This window comes from Misgurnus anguillicaudatus, chromosome 9 (assembly GCF_027580225.2).
Source record: "Misgurnus anguillicaudatus chromosome 9, ASM2758022v2, whole genome shotgun sequence".
In the NCBI taxonomy this organism is placed as follows: domain Eukaryota; kingdom Metazoa; phylum Chordata; class Actinopteri; order Cypriniformes; family Cobitidae; genus Misgurnus; species Misgurnus anguillicaudatus.
The window spans coordinates 15918792-15939660 of record NC_073345.2 but is presented as its reverse complement, the minus strand read 5'-3'; the positions used below and the strand labels follow the sequence as shown (position 1 = coordinate 15939660).

The window sequence follows — 20869 nt, the reverse complement described above, 5'->3', positions numbered from 1 at the left end:
GGTAGAAGGTAGCTCCTCATAATGCAAAAACAACTATACGTCGTACATCATACTGTACGTTGATTTCCCTGAACAGTGTATGCAACATGGCTAGCAAAACATTGTTAGTTTAAGCAGTCCAACGAATGGTGCAACTACCTGCTTGACCAATTAATAGAAGATGTTAAGGAAACCTGTACACATACCTATTTATAAATTATTTTATCAGTTTAGTTTAACAACTTACACACTTTAACTAGCCTTGTTCAAAATCCTTAAAGGGATAGTTCACCCAAAAATGAAAATTCTGTCATCACTTTCTCACTCTCATGTTATTTCAAACCTGTATAAATTTATTTGTTCTGATGAACACAAAGGAAGATATTTTGAGGAATGTTTGTAACCAAACCGATCAGAGGCCCCATTGACCTCCACAGTAGGAAAAAAGAATACTATGGAAGTCAATGGGGCATCCGCTCTGTTTGAATACAAACACTCCTGAATCTCTTTAAGACAAAATGACATTTTTACCCAAATATCTATAAAAATCATTACCTTCCATCAAAAGCCTTATTAATGTCTTCTAATTCATGTGAATCTCTGAGCCTCACTGAAGAGCACAAGCTCCGCTAGGAAGAAAGTCCTCAACATATGTAGCCACTGCTTTAGAAAGGTAAGTCATGCTTCCAAAACGGCCACTAGGTGAACTGTCATAGAGGAGCCTGCAGATACCAGTGGACTGATCTCTCTCCAGCAGAAACTCATCTGCTCCCAGCTCTTTCTGTAGAAAAAAAAACAGATTTTTGTAGTCATGAGATTCAGTTATGTTACAGAACTGTGCACTCTTAAAGGGGACATTCAACTTTTTTGGAAAATATGCTCATTTTCAAGCTCCCCTAGAGTTAAAACATCTGATTTTTACTGTTTTGGAATCCATTCAGCTGATCTCCGGGTCTGGCGCTAGCACTTTTAGCATAGCTTAGCACAATCCATTGAATCTGATTAGACCATTAGCATCACGCTAAAAAATAACCAAAGAGTTTAGATATTTTTTCCTATTTAAAACTTGACTCTTCTGTAGTTACATCGTATACTAAGACAGACGGAAAATTAAAAGTTGTGATTTTCTAGGCAAATATGGCTAGGAACTATACTCTCAATCTGGTGTAATAAACAAGGACTTTGCTGCCGTAACATGGCTGCAGGAGGCGCAAGATATTACGCAGCAGCCAAAAATAGTCCCCTTGGTTACTTTCAATAGCAGGGGTCTATTTTCGGGCACTACGTAACATCACCTGCTGCAGTCATGTTACGGCAGCAAAGTCCTTGATCATTACGCCATAATGAGAGTATAGTTCCTAGCCATATCTGCCTAGAAAATCACAACTTTTAATTTACTGTTGGTCTTAGTACACAATGTAACTATAGAAGAGTCAAGTTTTAAATAGAAAAAATCTAAACTCTTTGGGGTTTTTTAGCGCAATGCTAATGGTCTTATCAGTTTTAATGGATTATGCTAAGCTATGCTAAAAGTGGTACCGCCAGACCCGGAGATCAGCTGAATGGATTCCAAAACGGTAAGAATAAAATGTTTAACTTTAGGGAAGCTGGAAAATAAGCATATTTTTAAAAAATGAGTGTCGTTAAAAAGTGTTGTTAAAAAGTACATATTTTTTAGAAGTTCGACAAAAGCTTCAGCATACATTTCGAGGACAAGCCTTTTTACCATCTTTACCAAGAGTAAGTTACCTCTCCGTTAGTTTAGCACTACAGTATTTACATGAATCATTCAGCACAACATTGCTATTACATATAACAAATAACATTTGTTATCTCGGTTATTTACAGATACGTTAATGAAGCTAAGTTACATGATGTACAATGCAGCTAGAAGCTAACGTTAACGTTTTCTAATGTTAGACTAACGTTACGTTAGAGATGTTAAAGATAACGTTCAAATACGTTGTTGACTTCGCTTAAAACAAATGTAGACATCCTTGTTTAATTTATCCATGTTTAGTTGGTGTTGTGGTCTACTGCATAACTTAATCTGGATTAAGCAGACACTTATCTCGGTTGAGATGTGGCTGGGGAAAGGGTTAAATTACACACCGTCGCCCAGCCTCTCGGGATACCTAATGTCGGAATTGCATGTACACCATGCACACCGTTTGACCATTTTAAACTTAAAAGAACAAGACATATAATAACGTATGAAAACTGACTAACTGCAATGCATTTCAATGGACGTGGAAGGAAAGAATGTCTGAGTGTATTGGGTTGCTATGTGCACTGTAATTGGCTCATCGCGTTTGGAGGCGTGGCTTAGCCATAGGTCAATTGCAAAACGCAATGAGAAGCTACAGTAGCTGCCAGAGGCAACATGATCTCACAAAGTTCCGTGGGATAGTCACGGAATTTTGTGCTCATTTTTCCGTTGCATTCTCACGGATCTCCGCATTTTTCCGTGGCCCTGCTACGGACTGTCTTTTTCCGTGGCATTCTCACGGATTGGTTACTCAACTGCTTTTTCCTATTTTCAAACCATTTTCACTTCGGTTTAGGGTTAGATTTGGTGTTTGCGTTAGTATGTCACTTTAACTATTGGTCTATTATACTATTTTTTCTGATTTATTCTTTTATATTTTCTAAACTTTAAACAATTGTCGCCTGGTGTTGGGGTTAGAGTTGGGTTTGGGTAGGGATGTAATTTCATGTAAATCTAACCCTAAACCGAAGCTAAAATGGTAAGAAAATAGGACAAAACAGTTGAGTAACCAATCCGTGAGAATGCCACGGAAAAAGACAGTCCGTAGCAGGGCCACGGAAAAATGCGGAGATCCGTGAGAATGCCACGGAAAAATGAGCACAAAATTCCGTGACTATGCCACGGAAATTCGTGAGATCAGGTTGGTCAGAGGACAAACAAGTCATTGTATGAGACAATTAGTAACAAAACATGCTCTGTAAAACAGTTTGTTTAAATGTATCTTTTGTGTTTTAAGAAAGACGTACAGACTGAGAATAAGAAGTGCGAAAAATTATGTCATATTTTCTTTATTTTTGGGTGAACTGTCCCTTTAATTACATGTTTCAGAACATTAAAACATCTGCAACATAGGCTGAACACTCTTAAAATCTTCTCACAAAATACCATAGACTTTGTTTGTTTTTATTTGACAATAAAAGTTAAAACAGATACAATCAAGCCCAAAAGACCTGTTCATACACATCTTAAAATAAACTGTCGAGGATAAAAATACACAAAAAAGCCTCAGGCTTATTTCCATTGTGGTCCTCATATATTCAAGAATGGACAAACAGTTCATAATGGGAATAATGGGACTTCATATCCCAGCTACAGATTGTCTTCATACGTAAGTTAGTGGCAAATAAGCTTGGATGTGGAGCTGACCTGATCATTGTAGAACATATCACTGGCCATTTGTACGATCTTCTCCACCTGAATGACACCACCAACACTCTGGATGTCAATATCAGCCAGCATGGTCAGCACCAAGATGGCCTCCACCAACAGTTGCCGATATTCCGGTTGGGGAACGCGATTCAACACGGTTTCCACATGCACGGCAAACTTTATTTCACCTGGAGTCATCTGAAATGCCATCAGTACTAAAATATAACTTTTGGTCATTTGTAAATGATCATATAAGCACATTTTAGATACCTCTCTCGTGGTTGTGGATAAAAGTACACAACCTTCAATAGACAGCCCTTCACACTGTTGAATAAAGGAAAAGAAACAAACTAAAAGCGTGCACTTGTAAGACAAAACCTTTGGATTCATTATGTTTCCCCTTACCCACCTTCTGCAGAATCTTCCAGACATTCTGATAGAAACCAACAGGGACTCTGTTGAGAGCTCCATCTAGACGTCTGCGACGAAGCCATTGGCCGTGTTTGCTGTCGCGCATTACACTAGCACCTAATGATCCCTGAAATGACGCGATGGGTGGAAGTCTGTACCTCTGGAACACAACCAGATGAGCATGAAACCCCAAATGACTTGGGCCTTGAATAATAAACAAACTGATTCTGGTACACTTACCCCTGATTCAATAGTTTCAATATCCAGGGAATGAAGTGGGACAGGCTAAAACACACAGAGTAAGAGTTATTATACCTAAAGCAGACATATAACCAACAATAAAAAGGGTTTCTTACCAGTTTGATGGTACCCCCATGTTTAGTGGGGGATTTTAAATCAGTTTTAAAAGATTTGCTCTTGTCCTGTATACTGATAGCAGAGCTGACCACATTCCCTGTTGAGCGCACTGAGACAGAAAATACAACTCATGGTCACATAAAAACAAGCAAAGCCTTATGGGTTAGGTACGCTATATAATAGATTATGATATTCTTACTGCTTTTCTGAACGCCAAACTCTTTTCCACTGAGAATGTGATGTAGCAGGTTCATCATCTCGAATGGGCTCATGTTCATCAAACTCTCTGTAGCCTCCTCACCTAAGACAGAATGATACATGCTTTATAAAGTGACAGCTTTTCTATTTGTACCTCAAGATTTACCTGAACAGCGAAGGGAATGGGTGAGCTCGGTCACCATGACCTGAAGAATGAGGCCAGTGCGGAGACGAAACATCTCACTGAAGAGTTTGGGCTGGGTACGGATGATCATTCCCAGGAACACCAATATCTCCTGTCCAGCAGGCGCACAAGTGTTCAAAGAATATTACAAGATAAGGATGAAACAAAAATGTGCCAATGTGACACTGACCTGAGTGAGAATAGCAATGGTGAGGTTATGCTCACTGGCCACATCAATAAGCCTTGCCAGCTTATCTGGAGGCATTGGGCTGTATGGAGACAAACACTATAGCATGAACAAATCAACATGAATGTGAGCTTTGTGTGTTTGTGTAGATGGATTGAACTTACGCTGAAATCGTTTTCTCTCTTGGTTCAGGAGGAAGTCCAACTGTTAGATGTTTCTGATGAACTAGCAAATCTGAACAAGCCTGTTAATGAAAACTATATTAATGGATTACTACACTTTCATTATGTTAACTTTTCAAGATATTAAAGGCGGAGTCCACGGTGTTTGAAAGCCAATGTTGATATTTGAAATCACCTAAACAAACACGCCCCTACCCCAATAGAATCTGGACCTTCAGTTGATAGACCCGCCCCACACATACGCAACCCGGCAAGGATGTCGGTTAGTAGACACCTTCCTTACTGCTGATTGGCTATAAGTGTGTTTTGGTAGTCGGCCCGTCTCCTTTTCCAAAGCGTTTTTCAAACATCGTGGCCTTTAATGTCTTTATTTAGTCGAAAAGAAGGTTTTTGAGGAAAACATTCCAGATTTTTCTTCATATAGTGGACTCCCAATAGTTTGAAGGCAGTGGCCGCCAGGGGTGCACGATGCGAAGATCGTCACAGCATGTATTTAGCCCATTGTGTGTCGATTGTTATTTCAAAATATTTGTTTGGTGCGCCATGTAAACTTATGTGCATCACATGTCGTGTCAAAATACGCGCCTGCTGCAGACGCTTCAAAGGGGTTATGATAAAAGAGACACTTGCGTTTGCCAGATACTCAATCTCATGTGTAATCAGAGTTTAGTGTCTTTTTGTATACGTGAGCTTTTTAAAATAACGTATGATGCACATGGTTCACATGATGCAATGAACACATATTTTGACATGACGAGCAACACACGACACCCCAAACAAATATTTTGAATTTGCGCCCATCGGAAGAGAGGTCCGAATTGCAGTTTTAACGTAGTTATGAATTTATTTGCTTACTTAAGTATTTGCCTTTTCATTTAAAACATAACAAAAGTACGCGCAAACACATTATGAACTATTATAAACATTAAGCAGATTATGTTGTATATATTCTGTACTGTAATCGCATTTTTGTAATAATATATAGTAGCAGAATAAATTAATGAGCTAAATCAGCATATTTTTATCTGCATAAAATTAGTTGTTTTTAAACAATTATTGTATTTATTGTTTTCTGGTAGTTTCTATGAAAGGTTTTACTGGATGTATCTGTAAATACAGATCATGATTGCATGTGCACCACATACACATTCAGTTCTTGTACATGGATTATGGTTAAAACAAATGATTTGTAGAGATTTACTCTGTATTAGCTATTATGACAACCCCTAACTGCACAAATTATGCCGGTCTTCCTGGATTTCATAATAAACATTAAACAGCCAGTCAAAACGGTACACTTGTGTGCTTCGCAATAGACTACCATTAGCTTTAGTGGCCCACCGGAAGTCATAAACAGGAAAGCTCAAAAGATGGTGGCGCCCACATTTACGTCAAGAAACAGGTGGATGAGAAAAAAAGTTAAATATACAATGAAATCTGATCTCGTCTGTGAAAACCCAGCTAAAGTCATTTTTAGTGGTTTACTGTTTTGTAAAACTGAATTTCTATGAAATTTGAACCTCAGAGGGAAAAGCCGTGAAATGAAACAGAAGGGGAACTCTATGTCCATTTTTTTAAAGCATGAAATACAAGATTTGAAAGAAAGCATACAATCTTCAAATAGATTCTTAAAGAACACCATGGTGTACCTAAAGTGAAAATCTGGAATCATTTGAATCTAATTAAGATTTCGAGCGTCAAAGTTTCAATTCACTCTTTGATTTCAATCTTTGTCATGACCTTACTCAGTCAATATTAAAGGTTATATATCTTCACACAATGTTCTTTATGTTATGTATGGTGATTTTATGTAAAAAAAAAAATGTAGCCATTAACACATAAGAACCAACAACTTACAGCATCCAGCTCTTCAACTTTCTTGCGTAGCATCCCAGAGATCATTCGGATGAGACCCCAGTGTTTTAGCATAGCTGCCTTTTCATACAAGTTGCTCAGGAGGCGTCGTACCGTCCAACCCTTCCCATGCAGCCGGGTGTCCCACTCTATTCCCCTTAAAAATGACAATCACTTTAAATTCAATGTTGTATACTACTGTAATGTCTTGAGTGAAACATTTTTCTTATCAACTTTTGTAGACAAAAATAAAATGATGCAAACATATGTGACCCTGTCTAGTATGAAATCCAGGCTAACGTCTCATAATCTAATGATAAGATTACTGAGCAGCTGGTCCTAAACTAAACGGCAGTGTACTGTATATAATTTAAAGACACCACCTCCATAATAAAATTATTGAGCATTCCAGTATACTGAATGAAGTTAACAGTCAAACATTAATGGTTTTAGTGGGTCTCACTTGTCTTTTAACAGTATGTAGAGAATGTCAGCTTGATCCTGCATGTTCAGGCTTTGCTTCAGCATTTGCACAAGAGCTGGATAGTCAATCCCTCCATTCACTTCTCTGGGCAGGTTTATTGGATAAATGTCCTGTCTCTCTGGAACCTTATCAGTGAAAACAAACAAAATTTGACACTTTTGAAACACTTTGATCCAAAGCCACTTACAGTGTATTACAGTGCTTTATTCTGATTGGTTGAAAAATGTTCCATGGGTATGCATTATTTTTCTATAAACGCACACCTGACCTGTCAAATGTCTTAAAGGGGGGATTTAATGGTATTTCAAGCATTCTGACTTATTAACACAGTTATAAAGTTGTTTCCTCATGCTAAACGTAGGCAAAGTGTCAAAACCGCAGTTGGGCGTGTTTCAGAGTATTTCTGTGCCGAATGCACTTCGCCAGGGTTCGTACAAGTTTCGGCTAATTTTTTTCGATTACGGTTCTAACTGACGTTTCAGGGGGTTTCGATACGTATCACTTCTTTATATGGGCTTCCGCCGGAAAACTTCCCCCGGAAAACCCCGCCCAGCTGTCAGTCAGCGGGAGACGCTAGAGCTTGCTAACAGCTTATCACGCCACTCAGCTTTGTTTAATTTCAAAACTCAACAAGGCACAACAAGAAGTGTGTTTTTGGATGTAAGGAGAAGACATCCAGCCTCATGGAAACAATGGATATAGTTTATTATCCGGATTAGCAGCGGAGTTTTGCGTGTGTGTTTGATGCGGTGGATTTTCAGAACCGGGTCATGACGAGTTACACGTGGTAAGTAAGACTTCTGTCTTATGTTGGAAATAGGCGCGTGTATATTATATAAATGACACGAACATGTAGTGAATCATAAGTTAAAACAGTGTTGTATAGTGTTGCATGACTCATACTCGCTCCTCCCGTGTTATAACTCCTCCTTCTTCATTTTTTCGTACGTTATCGGAAAGATTCGGTAAAGCTAATCTTTCTTTTATAAATCTGATCAAACTAAAGACTCTTCGGAGATATAAAGGATGTCATACTTCTCTATAGGTACTCCAGATTAACATCAGAAATGCAGAAACAGCGTGTGTTACGTGAGCTTTAAGATAACCACCAGAGCAATGTCGTAGCAATTTCTGTGGCAACTGTGGTATAAGCTGAATAATTGACTCCGGTCCTTCGCGTCGTGCCGCATTATGGGTGTGCATTATTTTAATTCAACAGCCTGCCGTCAATTATTCCGCTTATCCCAGAGTTACCAAAGAATTAGCTAAGACACTGCATAATACATAATGCCCACCCAAGGTGGTAATATGGCACGGCGCAAAGCACCGCAAAGGGGATCACTTTCAAATAATTAAACGGCCCGTTAAATCCTTACATGAGTGGTCCCTGGGAATCAAACGTATGACCTTTGCACTGCTAACTCAATGCTCTACTAGCTGAACTCCAGGAACACTATAAACAGAAACTATGAGCATATTTACCTTGTCTTTGTTATCAGGCAAATTCAGATTTGGTGCTGGAGACCTGAAGAGTTTAGAAGGAAGGTACATGTGCACATCTGTGAAAAGATCACAACAAAATCACTGTTTGGGTGCGTCTGCCAAAAAATAAACACTAGTGTGTGTATACTCACTGTGTATATTGAGTTCTCTGGCTTTTCGCACCAGAGCCACAATCTCAAGAGTCTGTTTGCCTGCGGCCCTGAAGCGGTTCAGGCCTCCTTCAGTGGTGCTAATGGAGGTCTGCTGAGGAACGGCCAGAAGCCGATCCAAATACACGGCTAGATCGTCCACCTCTGCACATACACACAACACGGTTAAATCAAATCCTGAGAGGGTTGAGCACGTCTTCTGTCACTCTTGAGAAGTAATTGAGTATTTCACCACTGGCTTGTGGGACACGTGTAAATACATGCAAGTATCATGGCGGTTTCAGCTCTCTATCACAAAATTGCCTCTTCATGCACCCATGCAAGTACACATACTGCCTGAAAACCACAGAAGACATTTGCACACAAAATGTCACATAGAAGACAGTAAGACATCTAGGATGCCATGAAAGCTGGCTAATCCATGCAAACAAAAACCTTTGTGAGTATATAAAAATAAAATATCAAAAAAAGGTCCCTAGCTGTCACTGGGGCAATATTGAAAGTAACCAAGCGGGCTATTTTCGAGTGCTGCTTAATATCATTGCGCCTGCTGCAACGTAAGTCCTTGATTATTACGCCAGAATGAGAGTATAGTCCTAGTCATATCTGCCTAGAAAATCACAACTTTTAATTTTTTTTGCTGGTCTTAGTACACGATGTAACTACAGAAGAGTCAAGTTTTAAATAGGAAAAATATTGAAACTCTTTGGTCATTTTTGAGCGTGATGCTAATTGTCTAATCAGATTTAATAGCTTATGCTAAGCTATGCTAAAGTGGTACAGCCAGACCCGGAGATCAGCTGAATGGATTCCAAAACGGTAAAAATCAAATATTTAGGTCTAAGGGAGCTAGAAAATTAGCCTATTTTCAAAAAAGTGGAGTGTCCCTTTAATAAAACATGCCGGTCACACTTAGTTGCATATCTCACCCACCACAGTCCATAAATGTTAGATGAGCACAACAGGAGGTGTCAAGAAACCCAGAAAGTTTTCCAGTCTTAACCCTTTAAACATAAAACTCATTTGTTTTGGGTGCTCTTCAGGTACGAGAGAAATATTAAACAGGTTGACCTACACCTACACTACCTTGCTCCTGCAAAGTAACCATCCTGGAGTTTTTGTAGGGTGGCCAGAACAGCAGGATCAATATCTTCGCGATCATCAGCTACAAATGAACAAAAACAGAATAAGTCTCCAAATTGGACAAAAAAACATTTGCGCATGTACTGTACATCGTGTGTGTTGACTGACTAAGCATGTCATGTGAAATTGGGAAGGTCACTGTGGGCTGTCCTGTCATCCTCCAGCGAGAACAAAGGTAAGAGAGATCGTTACGGAGCATCTCCACAATCATGTGATTGTCCAGAGCCAGATAGTAGTCATGGTGGTCTACAAACTGAATGTTTAACAAGTTAGTTTGCAAGTTAGCTTATTTTAATCCTCATCATCAGTAGATTTATTTTACATGATTTAACTGACATACAGTACCTGAGGTGTGAATATGAAGATGGTGTTGCGAATACTGTAGAATTTTGATGTCCCAAGCACACCGATTCGTCGGTAGGGTCTCCCAGTCAAACCCAATCTTTGGTTACGCCCTGAAACCATAGCAGACATTACATGCCAGTTTTGTGTGTGTGTGTGTGTGTGTGTGTGTGTGTGTGTGTGTGTGTGTGTGTGTGTGTGTGTGTGTGTGTGTGTGTGTGTGTGTGTGTGTGCGTGCGCGTGCGTGCGTGCGTGCATGTGTGTTTGTGTGTGTGTGTGCGTGTGTGTAAGTTAATGCTGAACTCACCTAGTCTGGCATAGATGTGACTGAGAACTCTGGAGGGCTGAACTCTGATTGGGTGAACGTCCTCCAGGGTTTCTGAATCAATGCCATGGCTCTGCAGTAGCTGCTTAATCTCCTCATTTTCTGCCAGGAAAGACACTGAAAACACCAAGATCGGAAGCTGCCAGTGTGAATATGAGACAGTAGAATCAAATGTGAACTAATAAAAATATGCTGAATAGTCAAATAATACCAATTAAACACATTAATCAATTACTTGAAAAAAATAAGTCATCACTGAATAAGTTATTCATTTGTCTGAAGAAATCTTTTTGAGTTAAACTAAAATTAACAAGTAAAAAAGTTTTTTGGATTAAATAGTATTGAATCAACATATTTATGTAATTTAGTCTATAAGCTGCGTTTTTTTTTTCACTTTGAACTTTGCTGGTGCTGCGTCTTATAGTGCGGTGCACCTTTGTTAGTCAGTATGCATTAATTTTGACATTTATAAGGCAAGAGACAACATTACCATCTACAGACGCAAGAGTCCGCCATATGCGGCTTCTGTATTTATGTAATTCAATGGATAGAGTAATGTGGAATGACGAGTATGCGAACTTCAGGCTAGTTGGCTTGGTCGGTTAATTTAGCCTATTCAACCTTCTAGGTAAGTTCTGTATGCTATGGTTTATCGTTTAATTATATCATGGTCTGTTTAAATACTCGATTCTGATTGGCTGGAAGGTGTGCAATAAAACCGTGTAATTCACAGGTAGTTCCAGTCAGTTTGATTACAGAAATTAATCCGCTACTATAAACATTGGTAACCAACACAGTTACACTTGCAGAGAGAGAGAGAGAGCGAGCAAGAGAGACGTGAGCGCGTCTCTCTTTAAAGTGCGTCTCTCTCTCTCTCTCTCTCTCTCTCTCTCTCTCTCTCTCAACAATGAATTTTAATAAATGTGATAATTCATTTAAATAAAAGCAATATCATGGCACTACTTTATTTAAAGTGGACGGAGTGCGAGCCTTAACTTAAGAAAATGACAGTCAAATTTACCCGTCTGTTAAAAAAATACACTGTAAACATTAATTAAAGCTTTAACTTGGCAAATAACTAAGGTATAAGCAGGATAATCCACGGCTAGCCATGCATTAAAGGGTTTTAATGCACGACGTGGTTCTTCCCCTCTACGTCGTGCCTTAAAGCCCTTTAATGGCTAGCCGTGGATTATCCCTTACATAACTGATAATATTACTTTAACGTACAGACATCTATTCAGCCTGCTGTTCGGTCTGCTATTGTTTAGTTGAATAACTTGCCTTTCCAGATTAAATGTCTGTTCTTCAGCTGTAATTTTGTGAAATAATTTTCTAAATAAACGCGACGTATAGTCCACTGTGACTTATATATGTTATTTCGTCTTAATGACACATTTTTTAATGATGCGGCTTACACTTCGGTGCGACTTATAGTCCGGAAAGTACAGTAACACTTCAAACACATATCTTCTTGATCAACGGTCAAACATTGAAGGCTATGACACATACTTTGAACCACAACATCAGGTTTGGGGACAGTGGACAGGCGTCTGTTAAGAGGATCAATTTCTCCAGGTGCTAAAAGACCCTAAAACACACAAAAAACAAGCAACTGAGTTTCATAATTTTTAAATCAGAAGTTATAGCTATTAACATTAGTTTATGCACAACTAACATAAACAACTGTATTTGCATTAACTGACATTAACAAAGATAAATAAATGCTGAAAAACTATACTGCACATTGCTAGTTCATGTTAGCTAATGCATTTACTAATGTTAACAAGTACAGCCTTATTGTAAAGTGTTAATACATATATTCAAAATTATATATATTCTTTTTTTTTATAAATACTAAAAGACTTTTAAAAAGCATGTAAATATAAACCATGGTGGGACTGTGAGAAAAGACTATGAGGAAACCACAGTTGTGCAACAATATGGCAAAATGTATCACTATATGCATATATTTTGATATAATAATGTATTTATGAATACAACCTTTTCGTTTCTGCATTTCTGATGTTAATCTGGAGTACCTATAGAGTAGTATTACATCCTTTATATCTCTGAAGAGTCTTTAGTTTAATCAGATTTACAAAAGAAAGATTACAGATTCTTTTCAATAACATACGAAAAAATGAAGAAGGAGTTACTACCGCGGGAGGAGCGAGTACGAGTCATGCAACACTATACAACACTGTTTTAACCTATGATTCACTACATGTTCCTGTCATTTATATAATATGTACGCGCCTATTTACAACATAAGACAGAAGTCTTACTTACCGCATGCAACTCATGACCCGGTTCGGACTTTTCAATGAAATCCAGCGCATCAAACACACACGCAAATGTCCGCTGCTACTCCGGATAATAAACTATATCCATTGTTTTCATAAGGTTGACTTTCTTCTCCTTACATCTAAAACACACTTCCTCTTTTATGTCATTGTTGAGTTTTGAAATTAAACAAAGCTGTCCCGTGATGTGAATGTTTGTAAGTTTTAGTCTCCCACTGATTGACGGGTGGGCGGGGTTTTCCAGGGGAAGTGCCCATAAAAAGAAGTGATACGTATAGAAACCCCTGAAACGTCAGCTGGACCCGTAATCAAAAAAAATGTTCAGAAACTTGTACGAACCCTGACGAAGTGCATTCGGCACAGAAATATTCTGTAACACGCCCACTTTGCCTATGTTTAGCATGAGGAAACAACTCTATAACTGTGTTAATAAGTCAGAATGCATGAAATACCATTGAACCACCCTTTTAAAGAAAAATAGTAAATAAAGTAACTCTGTAATTACATTTCATAACCTATATTATTCTGCTTTTAAAACCTTTACACATATCCATGTGAATCAGATGGTTACCCAGATCAGATCCTGAATGAGCTGTGTTTAATCTGAAAAGACATCTAAATGTGAAGGTTAGGGGAAGTGTCAGAGTCTACAGGAACAGATTGAAAAATACTGCAGCACAGCGTAACCAAAGAGCAATTTTTAAGGAATATACTGTACCTCTGCCAGCAGGTTGCCCAATATGTACAGAGACTGGCCCCATTTAAGAGGACACTTGCCAACTGGCACTCTCTCAACAGTGTGTGGATTAACACGTTCTTCATCAACCTAGTTTAAATCACACATACAGGGTGAAAGTCCATGAACCACAAATCTCACAAAGTTATTTTGCAATAGTACAAAATCCAGTGTTTCAAAGAATTAAGTAGAGTCGAACCGTATGGTACCTTATCCGGAGGAACCCTATAAAGCTCAGGGACCAAACGTAATCCGTTTTTTCCTTTGATGAGAATGCCATCTAAAGCCTCCCTATATTCTTCCACCTTTAATAGGGAAGAAAGAAACTCTGATCAAACTGTAGTTTGGTATTTACAGTAAAATAGCTAATTTTCTGCACCTGTTCACGACTGTTGATGAAAATGCCATCCAGGATGAGGTACGTCCAGAAGAGTGGCCATTCACACTCGATGTTCTCAAACAGCTTCAGTTCTGATGACTCGTAGTACAATCGATTGGGGTCCTTGGAAAAAAGGTTTGTGTGGTTTGTACTACAGACCGACTCCACACGCTTCAGTTAAAAGGATGCCATGCACTGGCACTTATATGTTTTTCTGGACAAGCTTAGTTTATACCTCGCAGGGAGTTTTGTGTCCATCCCTAAGGAAGCGACAGCATCCGTATCTGCCCTATGGGACAGTAAATGAGGTAGTATGTCAACTTTTATATTTATTTATTAATTTCGTCCACGTCTGAAAAAAACCTTGTATTTACCTGTAGTTTTGAAATGATTTCCTCTTTGGTAATATTAACAATGTCAATGTCCTCAACAGCAAATGCTGGATAGGAAATGATTGACAGGACCCCAGCGTCTACCTCTTTAGACGTGGAGGCTCTTGGAAGCATGGAGCTGAGAATAGACTGGTGTAAATGACCCAAATGAGAAGAAGGTTTTATTATTTGGATGGCTGAAAAACTCATTATATGGACTATGGATGCTCTCTTCCGTCTGTGATATAAAGATTATTACTTGGCAGTGCTGAATGTCATCGGCTAAAGCATGTACAACAGACTCCGGACCACCCTTGGCACCGAAAAGATTCAGTCCATCCAAAGCTTCCAAAGCTGCCTGAATAAACACATAGTACAAATCATGCTGCTTTATCTCACTGGCATTGATACTTTAATTTATGCAATTTTATACCAACAACCTAAACATTTTACCTTTGCCATGCCGATAGAGCTGACATTAAGCTCAGGGATGCCTTGATTCGTTTTGTCTCCTCGTTCCCACATTCCAAAATCCTGACAAGAATAAAACATTAAACAATATGAAATCTCTTCATTGATTTTGGCATAATTTTAGAATAGAGTGCAGAAGGGATGACGCATTTCTGTAGGCCAACCCGGAAGTCAGCAGGACACTGGTTACTGTAAATTACCTCACAAAAAAGCCCATTAATTTTCCCATAGACTTTTGGATTATTGCAAAAAATAAGCTCTGTGTTTAACAAATGTTTACGACACTTACACGTTTTGTCCATCAAGATACTCTTCACAGCTGAACACAACTTTTATGAATTTTGAAGTTAAAATGCGTTTAAGTTACTAGAAATGAAAAGCGAACCTATACGAATCGCGGCATCAACATCATTACCACGAAGCTTCCGACAGCTTTTCAAACTTTATTAAACACATTTAAAACATGTTCCCTGTTAAGAAAATACTCGTACTACCATCATTGTTGGGAATTTACGCGTGATGACTTTTAAATTCCCGGTAACGTTTGTAGTGCCATGTAACGTTAGCAAGTAAGTTGTTAGTAACCACACTTTTAAAGACACGTAAAAGCATTAAACATTTTTCAAACCTTAGTTGGTGTGTAATGTTGCTTTTAGAGCATAAATAATACCTGCAAAATGATAAAGCTCAAAGTTCACTGGCAGGCAATATATTTTCTTTAACAGAAGTCCCCTCGCAAAGCCTACAGCGAATGGCGATTTGGACTACAGCCCTCTACTTCCCGGTTGAATGACGTCAATATTAAAGTTTTTGACTAAACTCCGCCCACAGGAATACATCAGTCGCCAACTAATCTCAAATGGCTCTGCTAAGCTAAGCTGCTGTTAAATCACAACACACTAAATCAGAACTCGTTATATACACACATAAATGTATCAATTTAAGAAAATTGTTATTTATGTATTTTTATTTATTTATTTATTTATTTATTTATTTATATATAATATAAAATATATTCAAATCTAAATAAATATAAATATATACATGTAAATGTTTTATAAATATATACATGTAAATGTTTGCTAAATACATACATGCATGTGTGTATTTATATATACAAAATAATTACACAGGCTGCGTCCGAAACCGCATACTGTATAGTAGATACTGAATAAGATGAAGTACCTACTTACTTGTCGTTAAAACAGTAGGTACTGTATAGTATGAATCCTGGTAGTATGAATGAGATTCTGACGTACTACATCCGCCATGTTGATACATCACGTGACATACGTCGTCTTCACGTCATGTCGTTTCAGTGCGAAAACAGTTGCATGCCGTTTCTTCTTCGTTGGATAACTCCTCTCCCGGGGCATCATGGGATAGTGAAGTATCCATCGTATGCACACTGCAAAATCTAACCGGAAGTAGTAGGTCATCCGGGTACTTTTCGCATACTGTTTTTCGAATACTATGTATTCGGACATACTACTCGCCTTGCCTACTGCTTTTCGCGTACTATATAGTATGAAGTAGGCGGTTTCGGACGCAGCAACACAGTGCACACACATATATTATACAAAAACAATCTTTTGACAGCCATAAAAAAACATTTTGCGTCCCAAACAGCCTACTTCCATACTATATAGTAGGTAGTGCTTTTTACATACTACATACATACAGTATGGAAGTACATACAGTATGGAAGTAGGCGGTTTGGGATGCAGCACTTCGGGATGACGGAACCGGAAGTCCTGAAATTTTTGAGTGGCTTTCGGATTTTGCCAACAAAGTATGTCATCCCTGTGACCCTCTATAGATGTAGCTTAGTTACCGCCACTTTGTATGCAGATTCAATATAAAATATCAGATTCTGAACGATATCAACCTCATCGTGAGTATGTATGATATGGAGACCTGCAAACAAAAAATGAAAATCGAGTCAGCTGTTTCACCAATACAATCTTATCAAATTCATAACTATTTTGCCAAATGGCTTATTTGAATGTATACAGTTTCATTTGTACATTATTGTACAATCTGCTTGGGTTTAAAGGACTCCACTTTTAAAGTTTTTGTACGATTTACATCAAATAAATTCATACACATACGACTTAAATGAATCCCCAGGCTGGGTCCACACAAGACCATGTTTTACTGTTACATTCATATAACAAAACCTGCAGCATGCATTAAACACTACAGATACAACAGTAAAATAAAATACACAAATTGTTAATTTGTGAGTGCTGACCTGATGCTGTCATTTGGGCTAGAAAGAGTAGAAAAATGGAGGTAGCATCCACCTGTAGATGACCCCATTCCTTATCGCCAACTACAGGAGCACAGGTTCCTGAATGATACTTGGCATGAAGGCAGTCTGAAGTGCTTTTACTGTACTTGAACTTTTCCACCTTGTCAAGCTAAGATTTAAATACATTTTTATTTATTGTATCGTTATGTACATAATTGACTGTCTGTGAGTCCAGGCTAAAGTCTAATATTTTTCATGATGAGATTAGAAGCATCAAAGTTTGATTTCAATCTTTGACATGATCTTACTCAGTTAATATTAAAAATGTATGATCATTTAATGTATAAAACAATATAAATCACATTTAATGTATAAAACAATATAAATCATAAAATTAGCTGGGTTTTCACAGGCAGAATCACATATAAATAGTCTACATGAATAACAAAAAGATCTGTGCAGGTTTTCTATACACACCTGCCTTGTCATACACTGCAGTAAACCTCGCATGAGTTTCACCACACTCTGAAATAACAGAAATGAACAAGAATAAGGGCGAAATGCAAAGAGATAAAGAGAAAATGAACAGTCAGCCTGGACCGTGACCTTATCCTTCCCATCTGCTATAACCATGAAAGAAACATGAGCCAAATGATTTGCCCTCTGGCATTTTACATGGTGTCTGAGACACAAACACTAATGAGCAGAAAAAATGAGATGTCTGAAACACGGTCAGGCCCAAAAATCCCTTTACAAGTATTAGAACAGTACCAAAACATACTAAATTCGATTTTGTGGACATATTATTTTCACCCTCTCTGTGCCACAGTCCATCTATTGGCACTGTGCCTTTAAAAAGGGTGCTATGCAATATATATTTTAATACAATAAATATAATTCAATAAAGCCACTTGACAAGGTCTGGACTAAAGTTACACAGCATGACACATTCACAAAACAGTTCATGTGCTGGACAACCTGGCAACCTATGTAAACAAATGTTTACACATTCCTCATAAATGCATACATTATGTTATGTGCATGCACCAACCTGCTCCAGTTCATAGGCATTGGCTTTATCTTCGTCTCTATCTGCATCCTTCCTATAGGCCAGACCCAAAGCCCACACAGACAAGATGCAGTAGATATTGTCTCTAACCCAGGCATGAGGTAACGTCTCATCTCCTGGAAGTAACCCTGTCACCGGATCCTGCAATATGATGTAAGGAACCATATGTCATTGTATATGAGAATCTACTAGTCTACTTACAGTACATAAACTTATTGATAAGCATAATAAATGACCTTGCTATGTGGTTTCACATTGGAAAACAAAATAATTTGGTCATGCACAATAACCCTTTTCAAATTTAAGAAAACAAACCCCTAATGCGTGTAACACTTACATAGCAAATCATAAGACTCAACAGTGAGTATTTGTAAACAAAAACAAACTGTCTGGGATTATTAGTAGTGATTGTGAGCGAATGTAGGCTTACCTGGTGACAGAGGATTGTCTTCTGCAACATTCGGGCATAGTTATCAAGTTTCACTCCAGAATTACTGCGACTTCTCATGATGGTTGTCCTCTGAATACAGTTTGACAATCTTACCCGCAGTCTTGCCTTAGCTGTTGTTGGGCAAGTACCATGTGTTTCAAATGTCAAACGTTTAGGGACAGGGCATCAGTAGTATCTGTTACATATCAAATGGTCAAACTGGTGTTGCTACGCTCCCTAGCTTAGACAAGAGCCATGGCTTCACAAATCTCAGTGTAGAGGTAAGTTAAAATATCAGCCATTTATAGAGACAACAAACAGCTACCACAGTTAAAGGTGCTGCGTCAACACACAATACTGTATGTAATAATTATACTAAATTGCAATTCCAGTAATAATTATTTATTAACCCTTTCTTAATAAATAATTACATATAAGCAACATGTTATTCTGTTATTTATTCTTCTGTGTGCTGTTTGTTGTTAGTTATTCAGTTTGTTGTAACCTTGTGAGAAAAAAACATCTAGCTGGTATATTCAGCTTGTCTTTCAGTCGGACACACGCTGGTCAGAATAATAGCATTCCCAAAAGTCTCTCATGTACTTTTGTGGGCTATGATGTTAGCTTTGCTCTGCTTATAATTGCGCATCTTGCTGGATATTTGATTTTGAGGTATATTTGTTTACAATTTTGGCACATTCCATTTATGCATTTGGCAGACGCTTTTATGTGACTATAGTGCATTACAAGGCATACATTTTTTTTATCATTATGTGTTTCCTGGGATCAAACCTACAACCTTATGCACTGCTCTATCACAGATCTACAGGAAAACAAAATTTGGTTCAATTCAATTCAATTTTATTTATATAGCGCTTTTCACAATTGTTAATGGTTTCAAAGCAGCTTTACATTAATAGATGTAGGAAAACCATAGAAAAGCGAGCTTAGTAATAATGTAACGTATACAGTAGTATTAAGTTAAGCCAAAGGTGGCGGACTCTGCAGGGGACAAAAAAAACCCTAGGAGAAAAACCCTCCTGGCTAGTCCAGAGGGAAAACTCCTAGGAGGAGAAAAACCCAAATTAAGCGAATTAAACTTGTTCCGCTGGTGGTCACTGGTCAGGCATCGGCTGGGCATCCCGTTGAAGGATGGTCAGTAGATCAGTGGTCTGTTGACTTTCACAGCTGCAGGAACTGGGTCTGTTTGTCTCATTGTCCTCAGGGTCGAGGACGAGACAGGGAGAGAGAAACAGAATCCTATTAGCGTAGGGGCTGTTCACATGTAATGCAAGTGTCATACACTATAGTGGTTTGAGTCAGCTCGGTTCCAGACAGGCTAACTTTTGCGGCATAAGTATATTACCCAGATGGGTTATGTGAGTGCTTTGTTCTAGACCAGTAATTCTCAAAGTGTGGTCCGTGGACCACTGGTGGTCCGCCAAACCCCCCCAGTGGTCCGCCAAAAGATGACCTAAACTAGGCAAGTGTTTATACCAGGGGTTCTGAAAGTGCATTAATTTCTATGTGATTGCTAAATGTGTGCATTTGCTACTTTACAAAATGCATATTAAACTTGTAAACCATTCGTTTCGTTTTTTTTTTTTCTTTTTAGATTTAAGAGTATTCCTGGTCCGAAAATAAAACGAGTTATTTAAAAATTTCCTGTGTGACGCTGTAGCCATCCATCACACCCAGATATTATGCACAGCTACTTCATGTACTACGGCTTTTGATCAGTAAGTCCTTATCAATCTGAAATCACTGTTGGTTTGAGTCGTTTAAAACATGCATTTGAAAAAGCAACACTAGTCAAACATAATCACTATACATATTCTTTATTATCATGAAAATACCTGAAAAGGTTTGAAGAACAGCAATATAAATATATCCTTAAGACATTTCCTGGAGCTGCGTGTTTCTGGTTCTTCGTTTGCAGCGCATAATAAGTTTCTGCCCGAGAGCGCCCCCTGGCTTATGGATGTAGCGTCATTTCACCGTAATTCATTGAGACATTGAGAAGCATAGTAAGCATTATTTCTTGTGTTTGTTAAAAAAATTATTTTTAGTTTAAATGCAAAATACACTTATGTTTTTCCCAAACTATTTGTGTTGATTTGTTATAAAAACATATGAT

The 20869-nt window shown here is 38.2% G+C and overlaps 1 protein-coding gene and 1 long non-coding RNA gene across 5 annotated transcripts; one reads left to right on the top strand and one right to left on the bottom strand.

Moving 5' to 3' along the window:
* Positions 1-186: 186 nt before the first annotated feature.
* On the bottom strand, positions 187-19238 carry phka1b (phosphorylase kinase, alpha 1b (muscle)). 4 transcript variants are annotated; one of them, XM_055179903.2, is made up of 32 exons: positions 18733-19183; positions 18285-18443; positions 17711-17758; positions 17234-17402; positions 16814-16896; positions 14962-15042; positions 14768-14866; positions 14512-14658; positions 14373-14426; positions 14138-14260; positions 13968-14063; positions 13741-13848; positions 12229-12307; positions 10699-10833; positions 10395-10504; positions 10158-10302; positions 9993-10071; positions 9840-9910; positions 8889-9050; positions 8737-8813; positions 7234-7379; positions 6774-6927; positions 4899-4978; positions 4738-4816; positions 4530-4659; positions 4365-4466; positions 4165-4274; positions 4049-4093; positions 3807-3968; positions 3668-3721; positions 3395-3595; positions 187-760 (listed from the first exon to the last, which is right to left on the bottom strand). In XM_055179903.2, exons 1-32 carry the CDS (start codon positions 18808-18810, stop codon positions 587-589), a joined length of 3540 nt encoding a protein of 1179 aa, XP_055035878.2. In that variant the 5' UTR covers positions 18811-19183; the 3' UTR covers positions 187-586. The 4 variants fall into 4 exon arrangements, 3 of the variants coding, with proteins under 3 accessions (XP_055035878.2, XP_073727277.1, XP_055035880.2); XR_008637782.2 differs by lacking the exons at positions 187-760; positions 3395-3595 and having other exon boundaries at positions 3807-3960; positions 18733-19238; XM_073871176.1 differs by lacking the exons at positions 16814-16896; positions 17711-17758; positions 18285-18443; positions 18733-19183 and having other exon boundaries at positions 17234-17256.
* LOC129423578 (uncharacterized) lies at positions 14256-14891 on the top strand. The gene is made up of 2 exons (XR_008637783.2): positions 14256-14445; positions 14571-14891. It is a non-coding gene; the product is annotated as an uncharacterized lncRNA (long non-coding RNA).
* Positions 19239-20869: the final 1631 nt, after the last annotated feature.